This window comes from Martes martes (assembly GCF_963455335.1).
Source record: "Martes martes genome assembly, chromosome: 7".
NCBI classification, from domain to species: Eukaryota; Metazoa; Chordata; class Mammalia; order Carnivora; family Mustelidae; genus Martes; species Martes martes.
This window is the reverse complement of record NC_137894.1, coordinates 69,996,105-70,012,500: the sequence shown is the minus strand read 5'-3', so window position 1 is coordinate 70,012,500 and position 16,396 is coordinate 69,996,105. Positions and strand designations below refer to the sequence as shown.

The following is a 16,396-nucleotide window of genomic DNA, read 5'->3' as shown; positions in this document are numbered from 1 at the left end:
GTTTTCATACACTTGGATGACAGAAAAGCTATTTACCTGATTGAGGGTGGATGTGAGTGACATTTATAGAAATACACAGACAGACAAGGACAGAGGATCATGAAACATACTGGATCATTCCAGACCTCCACTAACAGAGCAGTACCCTACCTAGAATTCACAGGGCGCAGGGGGACCTCTTTGAGATGATTTTCGTGTTCCTAGATGGGGATATGACCTTTCTGGGCTTGGGCCGAAGAGGCTGGCTCACCACAGCAGAGCCCCCACACAGTTTCCCAGACAGTGTACTTCCTTCTCCCCCGGGGAGAGCCCGGTGATATCACGGGTATAGCTGTGTGAGAGCCACTCCCTCCAGACATGCTGGTGTTGCTTGTGACTCTCTAGATCTTGAGGTAAGAAATCATAATGCCAAACCAGGCTAATGCCTTGGCTGGCCCTCCTACACAGCCGAACCTGACATATGCTCCCTGGGGTTAGACACCTACATGGTCTAGTTTGCTTCCGAGAAGCTCTGAGATTTTGAAGCTCACAGACAAAAGCGTTTCATATTCAAATATTTCTAATTCTTCTCTAAAGATGATCCCAGACTTTAAACAGCAGATTTCAGAACTGGAGAAACAGAAGCAAGATCTGGAAATCCGCCTGAATGAACAAACAGAAAGCATGAAAGGTAACTGAAACTGTCATGAAACTGCTTCTAGAAAATGGATTCCTGTGTCCAGGAAATGATAGAGAAGTCATTATACCTCAGCATCTCAAACTCTGGTTCTCCAGAGGCGCAACCAGGTGACATAAATGTGAGAAGTGGGCTGAGTGGAGGGGACTGTAAGGGGCAAGGCATTTAGAGGTACGGTGGCCTCCAAGCTCCGTTGATTGTTGCCAAGTGGCAATACTGGCCCCAGTGTTGCTTGATATCCCTATCTTTAAAGAAAGGCCAGAAAACCAGATTTTTATGTGGAATATCACAATTTTGGAATAATGGCTTTGAAAATTTTATTGTTCAGACCAGACAAAACCTAATCTCAAGCAGGAAACAGCTTAGGACTGTTTCAAAGCAAGACCCAATGTAAATCAAAACGTGATGTGGACCCCAAAGTAAAGGCAGTTCTTCCCGCTACAGGCCAACTGGAAGAATTGTCTAATCAGTTGAACCACAATCGAGAAGAGGAAGGAACACAAAGAAAGTAAGTGTTAACGTGTATGCTCTTCGAGCTCCTGCTCATGCAGTGCTTTCTTTTCTGAAATTGTGGGAGAAACCAAGATATGTTATAAAGCCAAAAAAGCAAGGTGCTAATTAAGGTAGATGATCTATTCCCATTCAGATGTGAAGGAAAGAAACACATATGTATATACCACACACATACACACACACAAACACACCAGGGAGAATATACAGGAATCAAGACATTGCTTGTTCCAGGGAGGGTAACTGGATGGCTGGTGCCCAGTGGTGGGGACATAATTTTCACCTTTTATGCCCTTAGAACATGGATTATCTGTTCAAAAAACTGCTGAAATAAGATTGTGTGGGAGAGAACAGATTTTCTCAGAGCAGGGTCAGGCTTGAAATCCATGTGACAGAGAGTCTTTGCAGATAATCCCCCCAGATGTGCAAACTGACCTGCAGAGGGCCTGGTGCTGAGGCGGAGCCTTGTGGGGAAAATGTTGTGCCACCAGCAGGCTGACATACTTACCTTTCAGAGCCATACATGGATGCCCTATGTCCTAGGGAGCATTTTAGTCATGTGACTTTATTGGTAAGATGGTGGTGAAATGAGGGTCCCAAATAGTAGGAAAGTGGCGAGACACAGTCTTGGATCTCTACTTCTCTTCTCCCTGGGTTTTTGAGAGTCTGGCCCCCAAGCCATTCACATAGGACCTAATCACTGGACTTTTGGTCATAAGGGTATGAGTGGATGTGGGTGTCCTGGGGCAGCCATCAGCATCCTTTGGCAGAGGGGAGGCAGGAATCTCTTACCAAGTTAAGGAGACTGGGGCAACCGTGGGCAGCTCCATACCCAGCCAGCCCTGATCTTCACCCCACCCTCACTCCCACCCCTACCCCCACCTCAAAGAGACTTTCCTATTCAGGTACTATTCACTTTATTTTTTTTTTTTAAGATTTATTTATTTATTTGACAGAGATCACGAGCAGGCAGAGAGGCAGGCAGAGAGAGAAGGGAGGAAGCAGGCTCCCCGCTGAGCAGAGAGCCCGATGCGGAGCTCGATCCCAGGACCCTGGGATCATGATCTGAGCTGAAGGCAGCGGCTTTAACCCACTGAGCCACCCAGGCACCCCTACTATTCACTTTACACATCAGTTGGCCCAAGTATTTTTCTGTCTTTGGAAATAATCAGTGTTTGCTATGACAATGAGTGACTTCTCCATGACGGTCAAACTGATGCCAAAATTTTCTTTATCTTTTTCTCAGGACCCTAGAGGCCCAAAATGAAATACACACCAAAGAGAAAGAGAAGCTGATCAGTAAGATTCAAGAAATGCAGGAGGCCAGCGAGCACTTGAAGAAACAATTTGAAACTGAGAGTGAAGTCAGGAGTACCTTCCGGCAGGAAGCATCTCGTCTAACTATGGAAAACAGGGTGAGAATTCTCCCAGCTTGTTGATAAAGGACTGTGTGCAGATATCACTGAAAGGAGGGGACATGCCACCTGAAGCACACGGTGAACAGCTACAGATCAAAAGCCGCTTCCGTCAGAGCACTCTGTGTCCTTACCTCAGCACACGGGTGGTCTCCAGGTTGTGGGCTTCTGCTAGGGAGCCTTGGGGACTTTCATGGGCCACACCAGGAAAGTGTCCAATAGAGTAAAGGGACAACAAGAGGAGAGATGAGCGCTGTCCCAGGGATGGCACCCATCTGAGATGATGATGTTCTGGTCTACAGCAAGCTTTTCCCCATTAAAGGGCCACGCTTGCTTTGGGGGTATGCCCTTCCTACAATTTTTCAAGTCAAAATGTTCCTCTATGAAATGATCATGATGGTAGATGGCAAATGTTTTAAATTGTTCAAATCTTCATCAAATTATAAATGCCCTGGTCAAAATGAAATTAGGCAACGCTAAGTCAGTCCCCAGCAATTCTTTGGAGATGTGATTGGTGTGTGAAACCCACAGGACTGGGAAGCACCGTAGTGGCAGATGGGGCACTTTCCTGGGAGGCGGACATGATAAGGCCCCTTCCTGGCCTGGCAGCCTCCAAGACTGTGACCGGGGAAGGGCTCACCAGGTAGTGGTCGGCAGTCTGGACAGGCCAACAGGCCCCGCACCCTGTTGTCAGGGCCCCCCCATTTCTTATCGCACAGGAAAACCACAATAGGGTAAAATCCTATTTTTCAGGATTGGGATTTAGCTTTGACGAGGAATTATATCCAGAGGAATCCACAGAGCTTACCATTTAACAGAAAGTAACAAATTCCAGTCGGGGCACCTAGATGATGACCGTCTTTTTCTGAGGGGAATATGACTTTCTCAGAGAGTAGCTTCCTTGGGTCATGGCAGATAAGCAACTGGCTGCTGAGATTTTGGGAGAGGTGGTCCTGCCTTCCGCACCGGAGCCCGCGTCCCTGGGGCCTAAGCCAGAGCCGGTAGTCAGGGAGAGGGCAGGTGGGGGGTCATGGGTGTTGCGCATCTTGCCCCACGTGAACGTCCACTCCCTCCCTGTGGGCGTGCAGGTCAGCCCCTGAGCTGTGTGGGGTTTGTAGGAGTTTGTTTCTGATGCTCCAGCATCAGAGGGGGCAGCGAAGCCCACTCATCGCCCCTCATCAGGAGCCCTCAGTGTGCGTGGCTCTGTTCCCAGGCAGGGCCAGGCCATGGTGCACAGAGCTGGGGAATGCTCACAGCTGCACATTCCCTCTAACCGCGTATGCCCGAGCCAGTGAGTAACCTCAGTGTTGTATGCATATACAACAAAAGAATATAATTTCTATATAAAGGGGTGGATTTTGCCCACAAAGGGACTTCACCGTATTAGTTTCCTAGAGCTGCCATAACAGATTAGCACAAATTGCCTGGCTTAAAACACCAAAAATTTGGTCTCACGGTTGTGAAGGGCAGAAGTCCCATTCAAGGTGAAACGGGGCCATGCTCCTCCAAAATCTCTAGGGGAGAATCCTGCCTTGTGTCTTCCCGCTGATGGTGGCTCCCAGCATTCCTGGGTTTGGGGCAGCATAACTCCGAACTCTGCCTGAGTCTTCATACAGCTGTATCTCTCTGTGTCCTTTTCTGTTAGAAGGAGAATCTCACTGGATTTAGGACCCACCCTAATCTAGATGACCTCATATTGATCCTTAGTTTAATTGCGACTGTAAAGACTTTGTTTCTAAATAAGGTTACGTTCTGGGGTTCTGAGTAGACATGAATTTTTTGAGGAGACACTATTTGGCCCTAGACATGATTTTTGAGTCAAAGAAAAATCCTTCTTTAAAAAAGGAAAAAAAAAAACTTTTAGTGATCATCTCACTATTTATCAAAGAAATGAAAAATTAAAACTAGATGTTATTGTCGCCCCTCAAGTAATAGAGATCTTACGGTGCTGCTGAAAACACCTTGCAGGGGGCACCCTCACACATGATTTCCGGGAATAGAAACTGGCATCAACTTTCTCAGGGGTGATTTGGAAGCAAGTGTCATGAACCTTTGGAATCACATTCTTTTTTTTTTTTTTTTAAAGATTTTATTTATTTATTCGACAGAGAGAGACACAACGACAGAGGGAACACAAGCAGGGGGAGTGAGAGAGGGAGGAGCAGGGAGCCCAATGCGGGACTTGATCCCAGCACCCTGGGATCATGACCCGAGCCAAAGGCAGATGCTTAACCAACTGAGCCACCCAGGTGCCCTGTGGAATCACATTCTTTTTTTTTTTTTTTTAATATTTTATTTATTTATCTGACAGAGGTCACAAGTAGGCAGAGAGGCAGGCAGAGAGAGAGGGGGAAGCAGGCTCCCCGTGGAGCGGAGAACCCGATGCGGGACTCGATCCCAGGACCCCGGGATCATGACCTGAGCTGAAGGCAGCGGCTTAACCCACTGAGCCACCCAGGCGTCCCCACATTCTTTTTGACTCAGTCATGCAATTTCTGATATCTTACTATCCTAAGTAATTAGATATGTGAATAAAGATTTTTGTTCAGTGTGTTCATCATAGTGTTATTAATTATAGCAAAAGGATGCATATCCAACAATAGTGGATAGAATAAATTGTGTATCATATGACTTAGGTATTAAAATGACAGTTGGCATATATGGCCAATGACATGGGAAAGTATCTTCAATATAATGAGAGAAAAATACAGAATTTAAAACTTTATATGCAGTATGACCCCAATTTCATAAAACATGTATGTGCCATATTAGAACAAAAGAAAGGAATGAAATAAATCAAAACATGAACAGTGGTTTCCTCCTGGTTCTCATCGACTAGTGACTGTTATTATTAGAAGTATCTTAGGATGGACTGAGACAGGAGGGAGGAAACTGTACCCACACCCTCACTTGTAAAGCCAGAAAAAGTTCTAACATGTTTAGCCGGAGACCCAGAACCATAGCAGGGGAGAGGTGGTCACAGCGTAGAAATAGCATTTTCCCTTGGTGCCAAGACTCCCCAGGGGCTCCTTGGCTGTAGTGACTGCATGCCAGGCACTGCTGGATCTCAGAAGCCTGAATCCTTTCTGAGCCAAAACCCTCAGAAATCAGGAAGAACCTACCACACTCTGTCCTTTCATCTGTAGGCATCCAGGACTCTGCTGGTTCCTGAGCCAAATTCTGCATGGGCAAGGGCACCCCCTTATCAGGAAGGAAACACAAAGCCAGGACCCAAATCTTTACAATTTTTCTGCCTCCAGTTTCTGATATCCAGAGAACCTGTTTTCATACATTTGTATTTTTCAATTCTTTATTATGGGTGTTACTTCATTAAGGGAAACATAGATCAGAATAAATCTGCCCTATCTATACACTGGGATATTATTCAGCCACAAAAAGGAATGAACGGCTGATACATACTTGAAACTGATGAAACTTGAACACATTATGCTAAGTGAAAGAAGCCAGACACAAAAGGCCACAATTTTATGATTCCACTTACGTTAAGTGTCCAGAAGAGGCAAATAATACAGAGTCAGAAGGTAGATCAGTGATTGCCAAGGACTGGAAGGGACTAGGGGAACAAGTTACACATTTCTTTCTGGTGTGACAAAAATGTTCCAGAATTAGATGATGGTGATGGTTGTCTAGCTGACTTTAGAAAACAACCGGATGTGTCCTTCAAAGTGAATTGGGTGGTATGTTAATGAAGCTGTTACCAAAACACAGATTAAAATGCTTCTAAGCAAATGTCTTTGTTTCTTTTGATTTCTGTAGGATCTTGAAGAAGAGTTAGACATGAAGGACAGAGTGATTAAAAAGCTACAAGATCAAGTCAAGACTCTAACCAAGAGGACTGAAAAGGGTAGGAAAAATAACATTTCCTTTCCTGCCTTTTGAACTGTCAGATAAGGTCAACAATGCATTGTTTCCTGAAGTGGTCCAGAGTCTTTGAGAGTCAAAGGAATGATTCTCAACTGGGACGGTTTGTGAGGGAGCAGTTTAGGGCTCAGTGATGGGCCAATGGAAAGATCCTTTGGGTCAGAGGATAGCTCATCAGCCCTCAGATAATTGCAGATGCACTCATGGAATTGTAAGGGACACCCCGTAATGAATACTTCTAACCTCATCTGCTATTAACTGTTCCCCAGTAGAAATGAAACTGTGAACAAGTTTCCAATATAACTGCTATGAAATTCTCTTCCTCTCCCAGTTACATAGGCTCAATACCTCTATTTCTGTTACAAGAAAGAAGTAGAGAATTAAGAAGCTAGACAGGAGTCCTGAACATTGACCGAACTTCTCACTTTGAATGCCCTCACCACCTTCCGTCTGCTTCTGAGTCACTGAACTTTTCTGACTTCTCTCTTCTGCACTCTTGATCCTGGTTCCATATTGCTTCCTCTTCCTCCCAACCTGGATAGCGAAGTCTGTATCTCTAACTGTCTGTTCCTTTTTCTCTCTTCATTTCTTTGAAGACCTCCTTTACTGTTATTTACCCCACTCTCACCTCAGTCTCAAAATACCCACCACCAACATGAGGATCTTTCTCTTTCAGTCATTAATGATAAATGTCAGTCTTCCCCATGAAGGCAGGGACCATGTCTGCCCTTCCCAAGGCCCCATTGTGTCCCTGTTGTTGGAAAGAATGAATGAACTACCATCTCAACACAGGGATTTCCAAAATCCACCTCCCACTCCTCACTTCTGTTCCTCAGTCCCAGGCCCTCTTTGTCTCCAAGACTACCTCCTTTGCCTTTCTACTACCTCCTCCAGTTCCATGGGGCTAAAGTGGAGTACATTAGCTTCCCTTCCTGTATTAGTTATCTGTTGTCATACAACTAACTATCCCCAAATTTAGGAACTTTAAACAACACACACATAGCAACATGGAGTTTCTGAGAGTCAAGAATGCAGGAGCAACTTAGCTCTAGGGCTCTGGCGCTGAGGGCCATCAAGTCGTCAGCAGGGATCCAGTCACCTGAGGGCCTAATGGGCTGTAGCATCTGCTTCTAGGCTCGGCCACATGACTCTTGGTAGGAAGCCAACATCTTCTGAACGCTCCATCGGTGCCATTTGCTTCCAGAGTCCCTGCAAGGAACATGCCCAGATACAAGTCACCACACTCAAGAATACCCAGAGTATAATGGGCTTATTGGATAGTTCTGCTTCCTTTCTTATTCTTCCAGGTCCAGATGCAGGGTACCAATCAGACACCATTCTTAACATAAACAGTATTGCTTAGTAAGACAGTTGATATCCTACCTTGATTAGTCTCCAAGGGAACGGAGCTAGTATATTAGCAGGAGAAAGTCTCATACAGTAATAAGAAAGTTATGGTAACTTGTTACCTGCACCACCTTGTTTTCCACCAACCAGACCCTTCTCATCCTTCTTGGCCTAACTGCTGTACTGCCTCCTTCATTTGTTCCATCCCCTTCTGTGTGAATTCTTATGGCCCCTGTGTTAATTTCCTACAGCTGCTGTAACAAGTTGGCATAAGATTAGTGGCTTAACACAACACAAATTTATCGTCTTAAGGTTTTGAAGGTCAGAAGTCCAAAATGGTTTTCAGAGAGTTACAATCAATATGTCATCAGGGCTATGTTCCTTCTCGAGGCTTTAGGGGAGAAGATTTTCCCTTGCCTTTTCAGCTTTTGGAAGCCACCTGCATTTCTTGGCTTGTGGGTCCCTTCCTCCGTTTTCAAATTCAACAGCATAGCATCTTCAGAATCTTTCTGACTCTCTAACCTCTGTTTCTGTCATCACATCTCCTCTCAGAATGGACATGAGTGTTTGGTGACCAGAGGGAAGACGCTGGCCCACACAAAGATGTCCACATCCCAAACCCCAGGACCTGTGACTGTGTTACTTACACAGCAAAGGGGATTTTTGCCAATGTGATTAAATTAAGGATCTTGCAATGGGGGGATTACCCTGGGTTATCTGGGGGGACTCAGTACAATCACAAGAGACCTTATAAGAGGGCAACAGAAATGCCAGAGTGAAAGAAGGTGATATGACAATGGAAGCAGAGAGAGAGGGGGACACAGTGACGGAAGCAGAGGTCAGAGTGTTACGGCCACAAGCCGAGGGGTATAGACAGCCTCCGGAAACTGAGAAAGGTACGAGATGGATTCTCCCCCAGAGCTTCCAGAACTCAGCTCTGCTGACACTTTGATTTCAGTCCTACAGGCGAGGTCCATTTCAGTCTTCTGGGAGAACGTGTGGTATTTTAAGCCACTAACTTTATGGTACATTGTTACAGCACATAGGAAACCAATACAGATCCCCTTGGGATCATGCAGTTTGGTACTTTGCTCACCAACTGTTCCATGAATCTTGTTTTCTTGACTGTGGCATCAGCGTCTTAAAGACAGAAGCAATATCTTGGTTGGCTTTCTTATCTGCACGGTGCTGGATTCATGCTGGCTCTCATGAGGCTCTCTTTAAGGGTAACTCCAGCTTCCCAGCAGCAGCAATACTCATGGATAGACTCACAGACATGACTCACTACCAGAGGAGTTCTTCAGGATTAGTCAAGTTTCATTTATCTGAAGGCCACACAAGTTCATATGCCAGCCAGTCAGAATGGGGTGGAGAGAGACAGAGTAGGCTTGTTATAAAGCCGGTAGAAGTTGTTTCTGTGAATGTAACTGATTGTTTGCCTCTGCCTATAGGCCATGATGGCCACTTGTCCTCAGGACCCAGGGAGTACCTTGGAATGCTGGAGTACAAGACAGAAGATGAGGACAAGCTCATCCAAAACCTCATTCTTGGTAGTGACACCTGGAACTCTGAATGTCTGCTCTGTCACTCATTGCTCCCATCCTGGGTGGGGGCCGCTGCTTCTCCTAGCCCAGGGTTTATAACCTGCACACTGGCAACCAGATAATTGGTCATTGTTGGGGGGGACTGTGCACTGTAGGATATTAAGTAGCCTCCTTGACTTCTAGCCTCTGGAAACCAGTAACAGCCCCTAGTCATGACAATAAAAACATCTCCAGACATTGCCAAACATCCCAAGGGAGCCAGAATTGCCCTCAGTTAAGAAGTGCTGCCCTTACCCCTTCCAAAGTCTAATCATAGTACCCAGATAGAAGACCCAGCCTCTCATTTTGTGTCTTAGTACAGGAGCTATGGTGGAAGTAACTGTGGCTTCCTGTTCCTTTTGATTTCCACTGAGAATTTTATTGGCAGGCAATGTGATGCGGGCTTCCCAGCCCACCTCTGTTACAGGAATATGCCAGCATACATACTCAAAGGCTGGTGGTGTTAGAACCAATCTTAATAGACTGTCTTCACCATGAAAATCACATGGTTTTCCAGTGGGAGGGAGAAAAGCTGACTTTCTATCAGCTGGTCTCAAGATCTTAAAGTAGAAAACTGATGCGTAGCCTAACTTCCTCTTCTAAGTGACACCCCCATCCCCGCACAGAGCACATGAGCCCCAGGACCCTTTCCTTTCTACCCTCACAGGTGCACAGCTGTGGGGCCTCTTCATTCCCTGTCTTAATGCAGCCGTGGGGAGGTTCTTGTTTGCTTACCTTAGTTCATTCTATAAAGTTTCTCTCTTCCCTTTACTCTCCCCTCTCTCCCCCTGTCATTCTCTTCTGCTCAAGGCCAGCAAGGCCTTCTCTGCAGGATTATTGTGTGTCTATTTTCCCGATTCAAGGGGTGCATGCGGTCACTGAGATCATACCCCACCCTTCTCATTAGAGGCTGGAGTTGGGGGCATGGTCGTGGGGATCCTCCCTTACATTGGAGGTCTGAAGTCTACGTCTCCAGGCCAGGGAGAAGCACAAGTTCTGTCTGAATTTCAGCCTTTTAAAAAAGAGAAAGTACTTGGCAAATGAGAAGTAAGAGGAACAGGTGGTACCTGTATATTTTTGCTGCACAAATTCCTCGTGCATTCAGGCACTCTATCAAGTACAGAAAAGCAAACAAGGCCTGGGCTGTATGGGGAGAGCTGATGGGGAGCGCTGACTATCAGCCGTAGTCCTCATCAGCTCTGTCTGTTCCAGACTTGAAGCCACGCGGTGTGGTGGTGAACATGATCCCAGGGCTGCCGGCTCACATCCTGTTCATGTGTGTGCGCTACGCGGATTCTCGGAACGATGCCAGCATGGTCAAGTCCCTCATGAACAGCACCATCAATGGCATCAAGCAGGTGGTTAAGGTAGGAACTGCCTTTGACATTAGCCCTTGGTATTTTGGTTACGTTAAGAATATTTTAAGGATTCGTTGTTGGGCTGTCCTTCACCTCTTGTCTTTGGTGAGCCACGGGATTCCTCAGACAAGTCTGAGGCCTACCCAAAGAAAGAAGCCAAGCTGTCTGGAAAAGACAAGTTCGGTCAGGGATCCCCAAGGCTAAAGATTAGCACATAGACCTCAAGGCTACAACCTGGTAACCACCACCCCCATCACCTCTATCCGCTCAGGGGGTGAGATTCCCTGCTATGAGGATTCATCATTCAGCAGGAATTAGGAGTAGAGAATGAACACTTGTCTGTTGTTGAGTGCTTTCTGGTCGCTATATTCATGAGAGCCACCAGAGGGCTCTTGGAAGGGGCCCCCAGAAGCTGATGTTTTCCCTGTCTATAATTTTATAAGATGGGTTTCTTAGGACACATGTGCATTTCTAGGCCATAGGCACACAACATTTGCCTCATCTTGCTGCTCTGGAATATTTAAATATTTAGAAACTTAAAGATGCAGGCATGAAGGTATAAATCCTTTCCCACCAGCATCTCCCATCTCCGTTTCCCCAGTGACTCCCTGGCCTCTGCCTTTGTGAGTGGCCAGGACCTGCCCACATACCCTACAGTCTCTATGCCTTTCCATCCACCCCCGCCCCGACTGCCGAGGTGCTCACACTAGCAGGCTCCCCCAGTTCCGACAGTCTGGCTTCTGCTCCTGTCACTCCACAGAAAGATCACCAATGATTCCTCTTGCTAAATCCAATGGTTTTCCCTTCTTTTTTATCCTCCTCTCGTGGATGGAACCATTAGGCCCTCCTCTCTGAAACACTCCTACTTTGTCCTTCAAATCCCGGGACTTACCCAGTTTTCCGCTTACCTCTAACCACGGTACCTCTTTACCTTCTCTGTGCCTCTCCCCGCTGCCCCACAAGCAGAGCTACTCTCCCCAGCAGAGTCCTCAATTCTAAGCTCTTGTCCCTCAGCCCTTTCCTTCAAGGACAGCATTCTCCCCAATCGTAGGAGACTTTCTCAGCTGCCCTCTTTCACCACCATCCTTGCATCCCCTGAGCGTCTGGAGTCTAGTCTAGGACAACTGTGCAGGAGCTCAGCACCCATTTAATTATGTCCTGCGTATGTGATGTTACAAACAACGTTCCTCCTGGTCAGAACGTGAGCTCTGGAAAGCAAGGACCCAGACTTAGCTTTACCAGGAAGTTTCATCATCAGAAACACTTTGCAAACCAGAACCTGCTAAATAAACATAAGAGCTTATTGTTATAGTATAAATTGAGTAAAGTCTTTGGTGAATAAAAGAAGAATTCATTCTGATCAAAAGTGTGAACTGACCAAACTGGTTAAGATACATGTGATCTTGGCTCAAAGGCACCAGGAGTCACCAGATCCAACTTTGCCTTTCTTGATTTGTTTGTTTTGTTTTGTTTTTTTGTTTTGTTTTTAAGGAACATGTAGACGATTTTGAGATGCTGTCTTTTTGGCTTTCCAATACGTGTCATTTCCTCAACTGCCTGAAGCAGTACAGTGGAGAAGAGGTAGGGACACTTGCCTGGCCCGTGTTCTGTGCAGACTGCTGGTGTCTAACTTCCTCGTGAGCAAGAGCTCACCACAGCAATTGGGGACATCCCCAGCTCCAGGGGCAGCCTCTGCTCCAGATGGCTTCCCAGTCTCCTTCTCAGCCAGGAGGCCAGCTTCACATCTGGTCAGACTGAAGTCACAGTCAGAAGACTTAGCAAGAGGCCGGGACCTTGGGCATGATACTAGGTCTCAGTTTTCCTTGAGTTTTAAATCAATGAGGTCAGGGCACCTGGGTAGTTCAGTCAGATAAGCTTTCAGCTTAGATCACCATCCCACAGTCCTGGAATGAGCCCTGTTCAGCAGGGAGTCTGCTTCTCCCTCTCCTCTGCCCTTCCCCCTTCTCTCAAATAAATAAAATCTTAAACATAATAATAATTAATAAAAGCATAATAATAATAAAGTAAGATGATTTTTTTTTATAAAGTAAGATGATTTTTAAGTTTGTTTCTGGTTGTGACGTTCTGAAGTTTTCAGTATCATGACTCTAAAATCCAACCTTTAGACTAACACGACTGTTTCTTTGGAGCTCTTTTCTCTGCAGGATTCTGTTCATTCCTCCACAATCTGTATGTACATTCTTTGCCATTCCAGCTCTGCTCCCAACAGAAAGGAATTCTCCACCTTCAAGTACTCACAGACCAAAATGTCACTGACCTAAAATAACAAGGTAGTTTTCAGGGTTTTCACTGGTCTCTCAAATGTTTATACCATTAGTGGTGCCACCAGCAGTGTATGAAGTTTCCAGTGTCATCCCTTCACCAACACTTGATATTGACAGGCATTTTAATTATTTACCAATCTCATTGGTATAAAGTAATACCTTGTTGACTTAATTTGCAATTACTTGATCACTAGTGAGGTGAGGACTCACTCCACGGAGGGGCACCTGGGTAGCTCAGTCTGTTGAGTATCTGACTCTTGGTTTCCACTCAGGTCATGATCTCAGAGTTAAGAGATGAAGCCCACGTAGGGCTCCATGCTCAACGGGGAGTCTGTTGGAGATTTTCTTTCTCTCTCCTTCTGCCCTCCCCCCTGCTCTCATGTTCTCTGTCTCTCTAAAATAAGTAAAATAAATCTTTTCTTTAAAAAAAAAAAAAAAAAAAGAGTGGCGCCTGTGTGGCTCAGTGGGTTAAAGCCTCTGCCTTCAGCTTGGGTCATGATCCTGGGGTCCTGGGATCGAGCCCTGAGTCGGGCTCTCTGCTCAGCGGGAAGCCTGCTTCCCCTCTTTCTCTGCCTGCCTCTCTGCCTAATTGTGATCTCTGTCTGTCAAATAAATAAATAAAATCTTAAAAAAAAAAAAAAGGAGTTACTCCACGTGCTCATTGGTCATTTGGGTTTCTGTTCAAATTGCCTACTAACATCAGTCTCCATTTTCTTTAGAGGCAATTTTTTTCCTGACTGATTTGTAGGAGATCTTTACATATCATGGATAAACCATGGTTTGTCTTATAATTTTTTTATGGAGTCTGTTATACACAATTTCTGAATTTTGGTATACCAATCCTATTCTTTTATGATATGTGTTTTAGTGTCTTCAGGAAATTCTTCCCTGCCCTGAGACCGTGAACTTCTCTTACTTTCTTCTGAACTTCTATAATTCAAATTTAGAGCTCACGGTTATGCTTTTATCTATCCAGAACTGGTGTGATTATTTATCCCATGATGTGTGAGACAATTACCTCATACCTTCTTCCAGGTGGATAACTAATTGTCCCAATGAAGGAAAAGTAAAATAAAATATAAAAGTAACTCTACTAGTACTATAGAACAAGAAGAAAAGTAAGTAAAGATAAGCCAATCTCTGACTAAAAGGAATACCAAAAGGATCTGGGGGCACAGCCCAGTCCATTTAAGACAAACTGGCATGTGTGTGAGACATTAATGGAAGAGGATATTATTCGACACCATTTATCTTTTGACCCTTTCTTTGCCCCCTCTGCCATGTATACAGCATTCTTTTCCCTGTTTGAATGTTTTTTTTTAATTGCCATATTTTCATTTCTATTTCAATGGTTCTTTTTCACCTCTGCCTCTTATCATATATCCTCTTCTTAATGCTTTCTTTTTCTTTTACCTCTTTGAACATGTTGAATATATAGTATTAATCTGGTTGGGCTGTTATCACAAAAAAACCACAGTCTAGAAGGCTTTTAAACCACAGAAATGTACTTTCTCACAGTTCTAGGGGCCGAAGTCTGACCCTCAACCAGCCTACCAGCATGGCTGGTTCCCGCTGAGAGCTCTGTTCCAGCGTATCTTCTTCCTGCTGTCTTCTCACTGCTGCGCCCTCCCACAGCCTCTCCTTGGGGCACGAGGTGTGGAAGAAGACAGACTGAGCTTCCTCGTGTCTCTTCTTTTGTTTTTTGTTTTTTTAAAGATTTTATTTATTTATGACAGAGAGACAGCGAGAGAGGGAACACAAGCATAGGGGAGCTGGAGAGGGAGAAGCAGGCTCCCTGCTGAGCAGGGAGCCCATATGGGGCTTGATCCCAGGACCCTGGGATCATGACCCTAGCCGAAGGCAGACGCTTAACTGACTGAGCCACCCAGGTGCCCCCCTAGTGTCTCTTCTTAAAGGGACACTAACCCTATCAGATTAGGGCCTCATACTAAGGACCACATTTGATCTGAATAACCTGATCACAGGCTCCATCTTCAAACACAGCCACACTGGAGGAGAGGGCTCCGACATCATAAATATTTAGTCATAACACACATTTTAAAATATTTCAGGTTGATCCATTCTCTATAATCATTAAGTCATGAATCTCTTGTATTGCATCTCCTGGCCTCTTTCGGGTGTGTGTTTCCTTTGTGGCTTTGCAGTCTTTTTTGATGAGCTTCCATGGGATTTGTTCTGCACTGTATGGTGTTGCTGCAGGGCAGGGGGCACGGGTTGCCTATTTGTAGGGTGAGGAGGCAATATGGCGACAAAGCTCGTTTCATACAATCAGACGCTGGGTTTTAAAGTATAGACGCTCATTGGAATGTCCCTAATAGAGGTAGTGATTTAATTTCCTACATGTCTGTATTATTCTAATATGTATATGCTCACATTACTTTCAGGAATTCATGAAGCTTAATAGTCCACATCAGAATAAGAATTGCTTGAACAATTTTGACCTCTCAGAATACAGACAAATTCTTAGTGATGTGGCGATACGAATCTATCATCGGTTCATTGTTGTAATGGAAAACAACATTCAACCAATAATAGGTAAGAAAAGAATTGATGACCAAAAAATATTTATGGTTGCCCTGAGACCTTAAAAAAAGAAATCCAGGGGCACCTGGGTGGCTCAGTCATTAAGCATCTGCCTTCGGCTCAGGCCATGATCCCAGGGTCCTGGGATCGAGTCCCGAATCAGGCTCCTTGCTCAGCAGGGAGCCTGCTTCTCTCTCTCCAGCTCTCCCCTGCTTGTGTTCCCTCTCTCACTATCTCTCTCTGTAATATATAAATAAAATCTTTTTAAAAATAAAAAATAAAATAAATCCAGTATACTGGGGTGCCTGGGTGGCTCAGTGGGTTAAAGCCTCTGCCTTCACCTCAGGTCATAATCCCAGGGTCCTGGGATCGAGCCCTGCATTGGGCTTTCTGCTCGGCAGGGAGCCTGCTTCCCCCACCCCCAACCCCCGACCCTCTGCCTGCCTCTCTGCCTACTTGTGACGTCTGTCTGTCAATTAAATAAATAAAATCTTAAAAATAAAAAAAATAAATCCAGTATAAGCAATGCGATGACAAAGAATATAATTTTAAACCCAGAAAAATTCAATTATGTAAATGTCTACTTTTTAATTCTTTTTAATTGCTTGAAATGATGACCTATATAAAAGTACATTGTTCTTAGTTTCCTGCCTGTACCAGTGATTCACCCTGAAGGATAAGACTAGGGAGACCTGCTACTACTTATGTAGCTAATCCTAGGTCATCACTAAGCATTTTTGAAATCCTAAAGTCCCACTCAAATTCTTGTATGTTTTCTTCAGTTTTCTGAAATTTA

General features: G+C 45.0%; 1 protein-coding gene across 1 annotated transcript in view; it reads left to right on the top strand.

The window, feature by feature from the left end:
* MYO5C (myosin VC) overlaps window positions 1-16,396 on the top strand; it is a gene marked incomplete at its 5' end in the record, with an annotated part of 81,998 nt that overhangs the window by 52,595 nt on the left and 13,007 nt on the right. Inside the window, 8 exons of the mRNA XM_080809728.1 lie at window positions 577-670; window positions 1,121-1,184; window positions 2,433-2,601; window positions 6,379-6,466; window positions 9,282-9,380; window positions 10,626-10,780; window positions 12,263-12,352; window positions 15,462-15,612. Coding sequence (XP_080665854.1) covers window positions 577-670; window positions 1,121-1,184; window positions 2,433-2,601; window positions 6,379-6,466; window positions 9,282-9,380; window positions 10,626-10,780; window positions 12,263-12,352; window positions 15,462-15,612 — 910 coding nt within the window. The remainder of the gene's footprint in view (window positions 1-576; window positions 671-1,120; window positions 1,185-2,432; window positions 2,602-6,378; window positions 6,467-9,281; window positions 9,381-10,625; window positions 10,781-12,262; window positions 12,353-15,461; window positions 15,613-16,396) is intronic.